Genomic DNA, 13,089 nt, shown 5'->3' with positions numbered 1-13,089 from the left:
TGGGTGGTGGGGTGGGTGAGTGGATGATTGATGGATGGATGAGTGAACGTGTGGATGGATGGGTGGGTGGGTGAGCGGATGGATGGATAGATGGTGAATGTGGGTGGATGGATGGAAGAATGGATATCCAGTAGCAGAAATGAGCTTTGGAGAACTCCGTGTTCCCAGCCAGGGCCTCAGCCACTCCTACTCAACACTCCCATCCCATCTCTTCAATCCTGTTTCCAAACATATCTTGGTTACACCACTTCCTTGTGCTTATGCCGTTTGCCCCTCCCCACTCCCACCTCTCCAGCCACCCCAGGTTCCCTCACATGGAGCCCACGCTGGCTTCCAGGCCTCTACAGAAGCTGGTACCGAAACCTAGAACATCATTCCCCCAGAGCAGCCCACAGATGGTGCCCCTCCGCTCGCCTTCTCCCAGGCCCCCCTGCAGTCACTCCTGCTTTCTTCATAGTATGTATTACTAACAAAAATGCTGGCCAGCTTGCTTTCCATGTCTTCCCCACAAGAATGCAGCACACAGGCAAGACCTTGCCCTTCTCTGTATCTCCACCCCTGAGTTGATGTTCAACTCACACTTGGGGGATGAATGTACTGCCCTTATTTTGAGTACAGAGGTTTTACCCAAATATATCAGACACACAGGACAGGTATGGTACAAAACTCCAGCAAGAGGGTCAGATTGGTGTGCCTCCTCCCAGCTGTGTGCTCCAGGCAACCTCCCTCTCCTCTCTGAGTCCATTTCCTCATCAGGAAAAGAAATTCCACCACACAGGGTGTTGTGTGGTTTGAGGGATAAAATGAAAGTGAAAATGAAAGACACATGCACAATGCTGCCAGCTGCATTTATTGTAGCATGTACAAACCACTCACAGCCAGCGCCTGTCAGGGGCCCAGGACACTGGCCAGCGGGGCCAAGGAGCCACATTGCTGGGCACATGCCCCATACCCTGGCCACCTGGCAGCAGTGCCCAGCATCCCTCAATGACAGAGAAGCCAGGACCCCAGCAGTGACTGTCCCAGAGGGACCTACAGGGGCATGGGGCCAAAGCTGGGTCCTGCACCTTGTTTGGCCTGCAGATTTGATTTCTGAATTAATTTCTGCCAACAACTTAAAAAATCAGGGCATCTCACATACAAATCTGTATTTCTGGCTTCTCCAGATTTCTGTCATTAGGCCTGCATTCCCACACCAGAGCAATTAGCTACACCTGAATATGGCAGCGGCCACTGTCAGACGGGGACCCATGCTCTCCCCCATCCCCACCGCACTCTCTTGGTCTCAAGGAAAGTGGCTGTTACCAACTAGATTGTGCGAACTTTCTCTCATCACGATGTCTTTGTCTCCAGCAACACTGGGAAAGTCAAAGTGAAGCAGGCTCCCAACTCAAAGGCCTGTTTCATCCATTTGTACAACATACGTGGCCCCAGGGGCATCCGAGTTTGAGATCTCTGGACGAGCCCAGGGAGGGGGCGGCAAGATCACTCCACACACACCCCTTCACGTAGCTGATGAGGCCGAGCTGAGGGCAGCAGCCAGCCTTCCCAAGCCTGAGCCAGTTGGCTCTGAGAAATTCCCAAACTCTCCGAACCCCAGAGCGCTAGTAGGCAGGCACAGGCTCTACTAGAGTGAGGTTGCGGGAGGAAGCCAGACCCAGGGAGTGTGGGGCTGGCGTGCCCTCTAGTGCCCATCAGGCAGCTCTGCAGCCAGGGCGAAGATGCTGAACTTGACTCCTAGGAGTCAACCATCCAGATCCCCCAAACAGGCTCCCGCCAGTCCCACGGCTTCCAGCTACTTCTTTTGCAAAATTGTCCTGACCCCATCCCACCCCTCAGACCCTCTCCTGGGCACTCTACTCCCACCGCAGTCCCCAGCAAGGCCGCCCTTCCCAGGCTGCACCCTCTTCAAAGCGGGGTCCAGCCTCCCCATCCTTCAGGTCCCTGTGTTTCACTCCAGATTGGCCCGCAGCAGCGTCGAGGTGCAGGGAATAACCCTGCAGAGGTGGGAGGCCAGCTCCTAGTGTACAAGGGTCAGGCGGCACTTAGGTGAGTAGAACGGGCCAGCTGGGGCCCTTGGTGACTGGGGAGGCAGTGTCCCAGGTAGTGTTGCCACTGAAGAGCCGGCGTAGCCAGGTGGTCATTCTTCAAGAGAAGCTTTGGACTTTTATGTGAAATCTACCAATTTTTAAAGGTTGGCTCAGGGTATAAACCACCCAGGCCAAAGAAAACATGTCGGCTGGGTGGGGCCAGGCCAGGGGCCCCAATCAGAGAGTTCTGCTGAGGCCCCGCCGTGGACAGGACCTCGGAAATGGTGGGCGTAAGCCAGTGGTTTTCAAAGTCATCATTCCATTTGCTCCTGAGAGGCAAGCAAGAGAAAGAAAATTCTTGGACCCATTTCAGTGTGTGGGACACTGAGGCTGAGGTGGGTTCCTGGCAGGCTCAAAGTTATAGCTCACAGAAAAGAGTGCTCTGAAGCTGTGTGAGGCAGTGGCTCAGGCAACGCGCCCCATACAGCTACGCACAGAAAGGTGCGTCCCAGCATTGGGGGGCAGGGAACGGGGGGGACCCTCCACACAGCACCTCCCACCCCACTTGGCCTGCACCCTCTGAGCTGCGCCCTTCCTAGTCCCCTGGAGAGCCCACCACCCCAAATGTAGCCGAGACGGTGGCTCCCTGTGCACACGTGTGCCTGCATGTGTGTGTACACACGCATACGGGACAAGAGGCCCAGGTGGAGGCACAGCAACTTTCTCCGTGGGTGGACAGCACAGCGGTTCAGGTGAACCCCTCAAGGCTCAGTCCCAGCAGGAACGTCTCCTGCAGCCTTGCCCATCACGAGTATAGTAGGAGGGTTCTGGGGGGCCCCCCAGAGGCCTGGGTAGGCCAGGCATGTGGCCATGGCCTGTGGCGGCCTCACCAGTTGGCTTTCACTGCCTTGATGTCACTCACGAGGTTCTGGGCCAGGCAGATACCAAAGATCTGTAAGACAGAGGGCAGGTGAGGGGAGAGTGAGGGCAGCCCCAGCAAGGGGAGGGGCACGTGGGGCCACAAGGGTACCTGGAGGAGGGCGATGCCCATGAAGACTCCTGCCACCACAATCAGGTTGTCCTGCAGCCACTTCTCAAACTGGCCCACACAGCCTTTGGTGTGGATGAAGCCCTGCTGCTCCAGCTCCTAGGGACACGCAGGCACCAGGCTCAGCCTACCTGCCCTTCAGGCCGGCTCCCACCCTCCCAGCCTGCCAAGCTCACGCCCACCCCAGGGTCTAAACCTGCAGCACCTGCTCCCCACAGTCCCTCCACAAAGCCGGCTCCTTCTCATGGGGTCTCAGCACAGATGCACGCCCCCTCCTGCCTGCCCAGCTTCTCTCCTATCACCTCCCTTATTTTCTTCCAAGCTCTCAGCTGAGACTGTCACATGGCTGTTCATATTGTTTTCTCTAAGGGCTTACCGTCTTTCTCCCTCCACTCCTCCAGAGCCGACTGTCTCATGAGCGCCAAATCTCTGGCCTCTAGGGCAAAGCCGGGCACCCCAAGGGTGCTCCACAGAGCAGAACTGAGCAAACCCACATCTGCCCAGGCCCAGGGGTCTACTCCCCCTCTGCTGCCTGGGTGTCTGGCTGGTTCCTGGGACTCAGCACCCTCTCCCCAAAGAATCCCTGAGGCCTTCCAAAGGAGGTTATAGACACTCTCATTCCCACCCCAGTACCCCGCCTGCCCCAGCCCGGTTCCTACCCCTCTCACCAGTTTGAGCCGGACGTCGTAGCCACACTGGGTGTTGAGGACATCCTCCTGAGGGGAGACAGGCCAGTTAGTGACTTGGTGAGGACGCATCCCATGGGGTCCATGGTACCTGGGCAGTGCGGTGGCTTTTCCTTCTCAGAGGACGCAGATGGGCCCATGGATTCTGCCGTGTCCACCAGTCTTAAGTGAGCCTCTCTGAGGCCCATGTGCTTTTTTTTTTTTTTTTTTTGAGACAGGGTCTCACTCCATTGCCCAGGCTGGAGTGCAGTGGCACGATCATAGCTCACTGCAGCTTCGACCTCCTGGCCTCAAGTGATCCTCCCACCTCAGCCTCGCAAGTAGCTAGGACCACAGGAGTGTACCACCATGCCCGTCTAATTTTTTTTTTTTTTTTGTAGACATGAGGTCTCACTGTGCGCCCCAGCTGGTCTCAAACTCTTGGACTCAAATGATCCTCCCATGAGCCACCACACCTGGCCCCACGTGCCTCTTTCCCAGACGCTGGAATGCGTGGCTGCAATCGCCAACCTGGACCTGCCTCCGTTCAGGAATCCTGCCTGCTGGTGTGTTATAAGAATGGGGAGAAACCTGGCCCTTGGCATCCCAGATGGACTATGACTGAAGAAACATCATCAGGAGAGGTTTCTGCCCTGAAGAAAGTCGTAAAGGGACAGAGGTCCCCACTCCCTGCTACCCTGCAACTGTGGCCCAGTGGAGTGCTGGCTGGCAATGACCCAGGCAACCCCTGTCACATACAAGCATAACTGAGAGTGACAGCCCGGCCAACCTTCAAGCTGGCCAGCAGCAGACAATGGCTGCGGCTCTGTTTATGTAGATGTATAGGGTGCAGGGAGGCCTCCAGGCCAGTCCCCATCCCTGTGCCCCAGGGTCCTGCTGTTTCCATCTCACTACGATAAAAAAGACAGGTCGTGCTGAACAGGGAAAACAGCCGCGCCCCAACAGGCCTCAGTGCCACCCATGTAAAATGACGTCCCCCAGCATCCACGCCCCCAGAGTGGGGCAGAGCGGAGCGGGGCCCTGTGGGAGGTTTCTCCAGAGTCTGTGCACTGGAAAGTCCCTTACCTCTCCTCCCCCAGCCCCACTCACCGCAGGGTCCCTGACGCAGCAGGAGAAGGGCACCCCGCAGCGCTCCCGGCTGGGGTTCAAGTCAGTGCAGTTGAAGTAGATATTGAAGTTCCAGTCATTGGGGCCTCGGGCTCCGCAGCAAGACCACTGTGGGGGCAGGGGAGAGCCCCAGGTAAGCCAGGCTCACCCCAGGAGCCTCACCCTGTTTGGGAACAAGCCCAGGCTGCAGGAATACAGGGTTGCCTGGGACAGGACTGGGACAGCCAAGTGGGTGGCCACCTCCCCACCCCCACAGGCCTGGGCCCAACCTCCAGGCTGGTGGAGGCAGAGGGGTGCAAGGGAGGGGACACTGAGCTTCCCCTTCCCTGACCCAAGAGAGGCTAGAAAAAGGGAAGGAGTGGGACAAGGATACTGGTTCATCAACTGTGGCTTCCTCCAGACTACCTGAGAGGCAGGCGCTGGGCCAAGCCCTGTGGAAGCAGAGACCGCTGGGCCCCACGTCTGCAGCAGGCCTCCCACACTTGCCCCAGAGGTTCTACAAAGCCCTCCTCTCTTCAGTGCAGGGACAGGACGGGAATCCTGCCACCCCCATAGCCATCCCACCCCATTTCCCCCATGCCGGCTGGCATCATCCCACACCCCATCACCCCCACCCAGAACACCCTAAGCTGTCCCCTAGGCAGGAGCAATGGCGAGTTTGGGATCTGCCATGAACCATGGTCTTGTGGGGCACACGGGTGCACACAGCCCTCACTGAGCAGCAGCACAGCGGCTGGAGAGCAGCCCACAGGGCTGGGGGAGCTCAAGCTCGGCAGCAGACACAGGCAGGCCCTGTGGCCGAGCCAGAGAGCTGGAGGAGCCAGGCCTGCCACATGCCCTGCATGTGCTGGTCCCAGGGCAGGGCTCAGCCTCCACCTGCCTCCTGGCACCTGCTCAGCGCCAGCTGCTCCTGCTACAGAACACTCTCCCTTCTCTTCCTTCTCCTCCTTTGGGAGGCTTCAAGCTCTCCACGCAGAGGCCTTCCCATTCTCCACCCTTCATTTTGACTCTTACCACAATGTACAATTTTGCATACACACGTATGTACATGCACACATTTGTTTGTTCTGCTTGTTCACCATCTGTCTCTTCCCGACTGCCAGCCCTGAGAGGACAGGTCCCAGCTTTCTTCCCCGCCGAATCCCCAGGGCCTGGCTCTGGGTCCGGCACATGGTAGGCCCTTAACAATCCTGTGCTGAATGAATGAACCGCATCATAACTGCCTGGCTATGTCTGCCTCTGCCCTGGGTTGAGAGCTGCTTGAAGCAGGCACCAGCTCTGCTTCACCTCTGGATCCAGAGCTGACTCTTGGTGGTGAATGGTGCCAAGGGCCTGTCGCCGTGTGTGGGTGTGATCGGGTGTGACTCATGTGTGACTGTGGGACCATGTGTAGGTGTAGGTGTGATCAAGTGTGCCTGTGAGTGTGTGACTGGGTGTGGGTGTGACTGTGGGTGACAGTGTGTGACTGTGTGTTTGTGGTTAGGGGTGAGTGGGCGAGATGGTGCAGGTGGGAGGCAGATAGGGTTTCGGGAACTCTTCTCTGGCTGCTCTTCACTGGGGTTAAGTTTGCAAGTTTGAGGGCAGACCTTCCATCAGGGGTCTAAACCTTAATATGCACAGAGGCCAAACATAGTATAAATGAGAGATAAGGGCTGACAGATATAATAAAATACAGAGTGTTGGGAACAATGGCAAACAGAGAGCCTCTGTACCAGTGAAGGGGCGGCAGCAACATAGCTGCAGCCGATACTGTGGGCCCAAGGTTTAGCAGAAGTAGAAATCTATATTTTATGTCACATTTCCTCCGTTCTCCCGTGTGTCGTAGGCCCTGGCCTGGGAGCTGCTAGTGTAGAGCCCGTACCCTCTGTTTCCCAAGGCCGTGGCCCTATGGCACTAGGCAAATGGGGACCCATAAGGATCAGCAGGGGCTGGCTCTCCTCGGACGAGGACACTCCTGGGTCTCTCTCCTGGGGCCCGCTAGCCCAGGTGGGTAAGGAGATGGTCCCATCACAGGGAACTTGCTCCCTCATTCGTCTGCCAGGAAGGCGCCTCCTACAGGTGTCCCAGGCTGGACACTGGACTCACGTATTCCTGAGCAAAGTCAATGAGGTTCTGGAGGTCAATGTCGTCCCGGTAGGCCTTGACGTTGTTGTTGATGAAGAGGTTGAGCTGGTCTCGAATCCAGTCCTTGAAGACAAAGGCCAGGATCCCTGTTGCCAGCTCCAGGAAGAAGATGAGACCGAGGAACACGGAGAACTGGGGTTGGGCATACAGACAGTAGGGGTTGGAGACGCAGGGCTCTGGTGACCTCCCAGGGCTTGGGTGTGCCACAGGGAAGGGCTCCATCCCTACCTCCACCAAGACCCAGAGGCGCCCAGAGCCCCCACCTTCTATTATTTTAGTATTGTTATATGATGGTAATAGGCATCTGTTGTTACCTACCCATCCAATTCCCTTTGTCTGGTAATCACACCCTGCTGTCTCTGAAAAACCATCCTCCCTGCAAACCTTTAGTTTCCAAGGTTCGGATGGAGCCACCTCCCCAAACCCACCAGTCCCAGATACAGGACTGGCAAGTGCCTAAAGCCCACCAATCAGAGCACTGCCTCCCTCGGCCTCCAGGGATTGGTCCAGAGGCAGCCAATCAGAGCCAAGGAAACGCAATTAAAGCACTTTGGGAAAACGGTTGGGAAGAGAGCTCTCAGCCTCCAGCAGGAGTTCCTGGGAGGGCATGGGGAAGCCGGCTCTGTTCCTGAGCCTCCTGCCACCTGGGAATGGAGCCAAACGGGGGGAGCCCGAGAAACAGGGAGAAACCAGGCCAAGTGAAACTGTGGCAGCCCCTGGATCAAAATGCACCGGCAGCCAGCACACCCCTGGACTTTTCTTATTTGAGTCAATAAATATTTTATGCTTGGGCCACCAGGTCTCGGTCACTTACCATACCACAGAAAGGATCCTAGTAAATATAGACAACATGAATCTAACGATGACGATTATAGCACAATAATAAAGCTACCCATCATTAGGCTCCAACTGTATTGCAAGAACTGGATGGGAGGAGATGGGGGCTCCCAGGGGATCTTGAGGGCAGCACTCACAAACTTGAGCAGGAAGGTGTTCTCCCGGAGGGCCCCGATGCAGCCAGCAAAGCCCAGCACCGACATGACGCCTCCAACTACCACAAACAGCCACACGGGGTCAAGGCCTCCCAGATCTGTCAGCGCTGAGATATTGGAGAGAACGCCCTGTGCCGGGCAGCAGAGGCAGGTGTGGGGAGCTGACCTTCCCACCACCTCGTCCCACATCAGCTCCACGCCCGCCCGCTGCCTTACCTTCTCACCCCAGGCCCAGAGGCCAATAGCCAGGAACAGGGCTCCCAGCACCTGCAAGGGCAGCAACAAAGAGCTCAGGGCTGGGAGCAGCCCCAGGACCCTCCCCCCTCATCCTTCCCCAGTAGCCAGGGCCTTTCCAGCGGAGAGAGGAAGAGGCACAAGGGCTGTGAACGGGATCCCGGGTCCTTTCCATCTTCCCAAGAACACATCCCAGTGCTTCTTCCCCACAGGACACAGCCTGGAGGACTGAACCCTCTCCTAGCCTTGGGATGGACATTGGGGCCCCTTCCTGGAACTCCAAACTGGAGCAGACGGTGGCCAAGACACTCCTGCCAAGGAGCAATAGCAGCTGTGTCAGCGGGGGTAGCGACGGCGCCAGTATACTGAGCCTCTACACCTGACCGAAGCTGGTGCTGGGGTTCCAGGCTCCTAGCCTCCTTTCTGCACCCTCCCAAGTCCAGCTCTCCTGCTGCCCTAAAGCCGTGTGACTGCTGCTCCGCCCTCAACACTCCTCCCCAGCCCAGCCCCATCCCACCCCTTTAACCTCCACCTGCCAGAGTCAGTTTCCATGGCTCACGACCAGACACCCCTGAATGACAGGAATCTCAATCATCCCTAGCAGGATCCACCTAGGATCTGGCCTGTGCCAGTGGCTTTGCCCCATGGCCACAGCTCTGCCTGGGCCTTCAGAACACCAGCTAGACTCCCCACCGGGGCAGTCCAAGTGCCTCTCCTCCATCCTCAGCTTTCCCACCTTCCTGCCTCAATTCCCTACTGGGAAGAGCCCTGGATGTCCAGGCTGGTCACTCTCACACCTGACCCTGGGCAGGTCCCTGGGCGTGCAGTCTCAGAGGGGGAAAGGCTGTCGTACCCAAGCCCCCACCATGACCCCACCTCCTGCGACCTCCCCACCCACCTGCTTTATCTGCAGGCTCCTTCCCCTCAGCACATAGCCAGGGCCAAGGCCTTTATCACCTTCCCTTCCCTGACCGTGGGCTCCCCACACTGCTCTATTCTTTCTCTGGAAACATCTTCCCTTCCCTCCTGCCTGCTGGGTCTGCTGATGTGAAACCAAACATCACTTCTCCTGCCTCCTCCCACTTGGCCTGCCCTTGGCCTTCAGACAGGGGACTGAGTGCCACTTTCTCCTTCCTGAACCCCACCTCAGTTAACTCAACCCCATTCCTCCCCGAGCTCCTTCCCAGGATGCTCCGCCTTCACCTGCCCCGGGGATTGGTCCAGAGGCAGCCAATCAGAGCCAAGGAAATGCAATTAAAGCACTTTGGGAAAACAGCTGGGAAGTGAGCTCTCAGCCTCCAGCAGGAGTTCCTGGAGGGCTGTGTTCCTGGAGGGACCACCTGTGGCTGGTCCCACGGCCTCTAGCCTCAGCCTTCTGCCGTTCTTCCTCCTCACGCTCGTCTTGATCCCATCATGACGCTGGCATCTCCCGATCCCCACCCAGACCTCATGCTGGTCCCACACCCCTACGTCCACCCGCCTGCAGCAAACACCTCCACGACCCACCGGCACTGATCCCCGCCATGCCGGGGATTCGCTGGTGAATAGGACGGACTCGACCCTCACGGAGCTTACACTCCAGCAGGGGAGATGGACAGTGAGTGAGCAGACAAGGAAACTTCAGATGCAAACAGATCCCTTAACAAATATCGAGCGGGGCGACGAGATGGGGGATGCTGGGGTTGGAGGCCAGCTTTAGAGAGGGCAGAAGGGAGGGTGGGGGCATTTCAGCTGAGGTTTGAATGATGAAAAGAGCAAGAGGGAAAAGCCTATTCCAGGAGGAGGATAGGGCACAGGCAGAGGCCCTGACACAAGACCACGCCTAGTTCAAGGAACAAACTGAAGGGCGGACAGCCCGGACCCGCGGGGCCCTGGAGGCCGACAGTACTCTAGGAGCAGTAAGAAACCACGAGCAGGATGGCCGGGCGTGGTGGCTCACGCCTGTAATCCCAGCACTTTGGGAGGCCAAGGCAGGTGGATCACCTGAGGTCAGGAGTTCGAGACCAGCCTGACCAACATGAAGAAACCCCATCTCTACTAAAAATGCAAAATTAGCCAGGCGTGGTGGCACACACCTATAGTCCCAGCTACTTGGGAGGCTGAGGCAGGAGAATCGCTTGAACCTGGGAGACGGAGGTTGCAGTGAGCCGAGATCGTGCCATTGCACTCCAGCCTGGGCAACAAGAGCAAAACTCTGTCTCAAAAAAAAAAAAAAAAGAAAGAAAAAAGAAAAAAGGAAACCACAAGCAGTTTCCAAGCAGAACACCAGGGTCTGCCTGACATTACACATGAAAACCTCTGTGCCTGTTTCACAAGCAGCCTCCCTTAGGCCACCTTAACCCAAACCTGAAATCCTCCCTCCAGCCCCCAAGTGACCCAGCCCAGTCAATTCAGCCTCTTGACTTTCCCAGCAGCCTTCCTCACCTTTCCCACCTCACCATCCCAGCTTTGCCCCAGCCCTGCCCCCGTTCCAAACCTCCAGGCCCTGCCCCTCATCCACCCTCCACACAGCAGCCAGGCAAGCGGTCTCCAGAACAGAAGCCAGATCAGACCCATCACCGGAAGCCCTCGCTTCTCCACGCCACCTCAACAAAACACCCCACACTCCGCCCCAGCAACAAACCCGGGTCTCTCACGCCTGCTCCCCCTCGGTATTCGAGGTTACTTCTGCTCACAGCTCTGCCTCACCTCCACCCTCTGCCCACTAAGCTGTCACCTTGGCTCTGTACTTTCTGGCTGTGTGACCCTAGGTAAGTGACTTAACTTCTCTGTGTCTATTCCTTCAGTTTCCCCATGTGTAAAATGTAGATAATAAGGCAGTTGTGAGAATACAACAAATTGAACTCATTGTATCTGCCTAACAGCCCTCACAGGCAGATTCTTTATCGTCGTCTCCCAGGCATGCAAGCTGAGGCCCGGAGAGGAGAGGTGACTTGCCCAAGCTGTCCCAGCCAGGCCTGCTACAGCCAGGCCTTCTGACTTCCTTGCCAGTGCTCCCACACACTGCCCACACCCTCAAGAGCCTAGTGCTGCAGTGCAAGGACACCCACCACACCAGTGAGCTCAGTGACACGTGGGTGGGGGCAGTGACACGTGGGTGGGGGCAGTGCCACTGAGTCTTGCTGAACACAAGGGAAAGGGCCTGGCATCTTGACCCAAGGCCTCAGGAGCAGAGACTGCAGAGGGCCACGGCTTTGGAGAGATGGGAAAAATGACCTGGCAGGGCCCAGGGGGACAGATGCCACCCTGGGAGGGGCACTAGTAGCTCCCTTCCCCGGTAGGGGCAGCCCCGCCCAGGAGCCTCAGCTTGTCAGCTGTGGAATGTTGAATTCTGTTCCCCAAGGCCAGCTCCCATGCTCTCAACCGGGGAGATCCCCTCCCAGCCGCCAAGGACTCGCCATTGTCCCTCCCTGCCCCTCCTGGCAGGTCAGCCTCCTTGTGCGGGACTGCGGTGGGGAGAAGACTGTGACCCACCCCACTTTGCAGGAGCCTAAGATGAGGCACCTGACCCAGGTACTACTGGAAGGGAAAGGAGGCCGGGGAAGGGGCCTGGCGGCTCCCTTCACGCCAGAATCTCCTTACCGGCTAAACCAGGGGTGGGGCTTGGCGCGCATCCCACATCCCAGGGTAGGAAGGAGGGCTGGGCGAGAGGGGGCAACCTGCACCTAGCACGCCCCTGGGGTCTTCAAGGAAACACCTTCCCTTTCTCCACCAGGCCTCGGGATTACTCAGGGAGACTCCCTACCCCAACCCCGACCCCACGCTGTCGCTAGGACCCGCCCCCAGCAATCCGGGCCTCTGTAGCTACCTCGGGTGGTCCTGGAAGTGGGCGTGGGTGTGGCAGAAGTAGGGGGATGGTCCCGAGCTCCAAACTCTTGGGGCAGGGAGTGGTCTCCCCCAGCGAAAGACTGAATCTCCCTCTCCCACCACCCCCCAGCACAGGGCAAGGCGCAGACCCCGCGCTCACCCAGAAGACAATGTTGAAGCCAAACAGGAAGTATTTCCCGCAGCAGCCGACCTCGGGTTCCTGGAAATGCTGGTGCTTGCCGGGCATGGTGAGCGGCCACCCGCCGGCCCGGAAACCGGAGCCGGGAGCCAGGCCCAGCGCCCCGAGGGCCGCCCTGGGCTAGAGCCGCCCGGGGCCTAGCCGGGTGGCTGCGGCTTCATGGCCTCGGCCACACAGAGCGCCAGTTGGGCCCCGCCTGCCTCTCAGGGACCGCCCTCAGCATCCAGACCTCCTTGCCCCGAGCCCTGCTGTCCCCGCCTCTGGACCGGGCCCCGCCTCTGGACCGGGCCCCGCCTCTGGACCGGGCCCCGCCTCTGGACCGGGCCCCGCCTCTGGACCGGGCCCCGCCTCTGGACCGGGCCCCGCCTCTGGACCGGGCCCCACCCCCACAGCCCTCAGTCCCTTTGGAGTCCCGCCTCCTGACCTGGCTCCGCCCCCATAGCCCAAGTCAGTCCCGCCTGAGCCCCGCCTCTGGACCTGGCTCCGCTCCCGAGCTCCGCCCCCACAGCCTGATTCGGACCTCCTCGCAGCCCCGCCTTCGGCCAGGCCCCGCCCCCACGCAGGCCGCTGCCGCGTTTCCCAGCGTCCTGCAGACCCGCCTGGGACGCCGGCTGATGGCGCCGGAGGCCGCCGAGGTGTAGAAGCCTTGCTTCCCCTGCTGGGTACCAGCGCCATCCCAATCCCCAGCCTGCTGTTGGAGCCCATCCCGGGGGAAGGTTAACTGCTGCTCTGGCAGGCGAATGGGGAAGCTGGTCCGGATTGAGTTTTTAACACGTGCAGGACGTTTTGTCATTGTGGAGTCGCATCAGGCTCACCTTCACCCAGCGGAAATCCAGCTCTACTTATCCTGGCTCAAACTCAG

The 13,089-nt window shown here is 58.5% G+C and overlaps 1 protein-coding gene across 4 annotated transcripts; it reads right to left on the bottom strand.

Annotated features, from left to right (window-relative positions):
• Window positions 1–829: 829 nt before the first annotated feature.
• On the bottom strand, window positions 830–12,520 carry TSPAN17 (tetraspanin 17). Of its 4 annotated transcripts, XM_004043061.5 has the most exons (9): window positions 12,189–12,517; window positions 8,204–8,254; window positions 7,970–8,116; window positions 6,957–7,127; window positions 4,854–4,979; window positions 3,747–3,794; window positions 3,061–3,177; window positions 2,921–2,982; window positions 830–2,359 (listed from the first exon to the last, which is right to left on the bottom strand). In XM_004043061.5, exons 1-9 carry the CDS (start codon window positions 12,273–12,275, stop codon window positions 2,179–2,181), a joined length of 990 nt encoding a protein of 329 aa, XP_004043109.1. In that variant the 5' UTR covers window positions 12,276–12,517; the 3' UTR covers window positions 830–2,178. The 4 variants fall into 4 exon arrangements, with proteins under 4 accessions (XP_004043109.1, XP_030867217.2, XP_055242299.1 ...); XM_031011357.3 differs by having other exon boundaries at window positions 2,921–3,177; XM_055386324.2 differs by lacking the exon at window positions 2,921–2,982.
• Window positions 12,521–13,089: the final 569 nt, after the last annotated feature.

Source organism: Gorilla gorilla, chromosome 4 (genome assembly GCF_029281585.2).
Source record: "Gorilla gorilla gorilla isolate KB3781 chromosome 4, NHGRI_mGorGor1-v2.1_pri, whole genome shotgun sequence".
In the NCBI taxonomy this organism is placed as follows: domain Eukaryota; kingdom Metazoa; phylum Chordata; class Mammalia; order Primates; family Hominidae; genus Gorilla; species Gorilla gorilla.
This window is presented reverse-complemented; position numbering and strand designations above follow the sequence as displayed.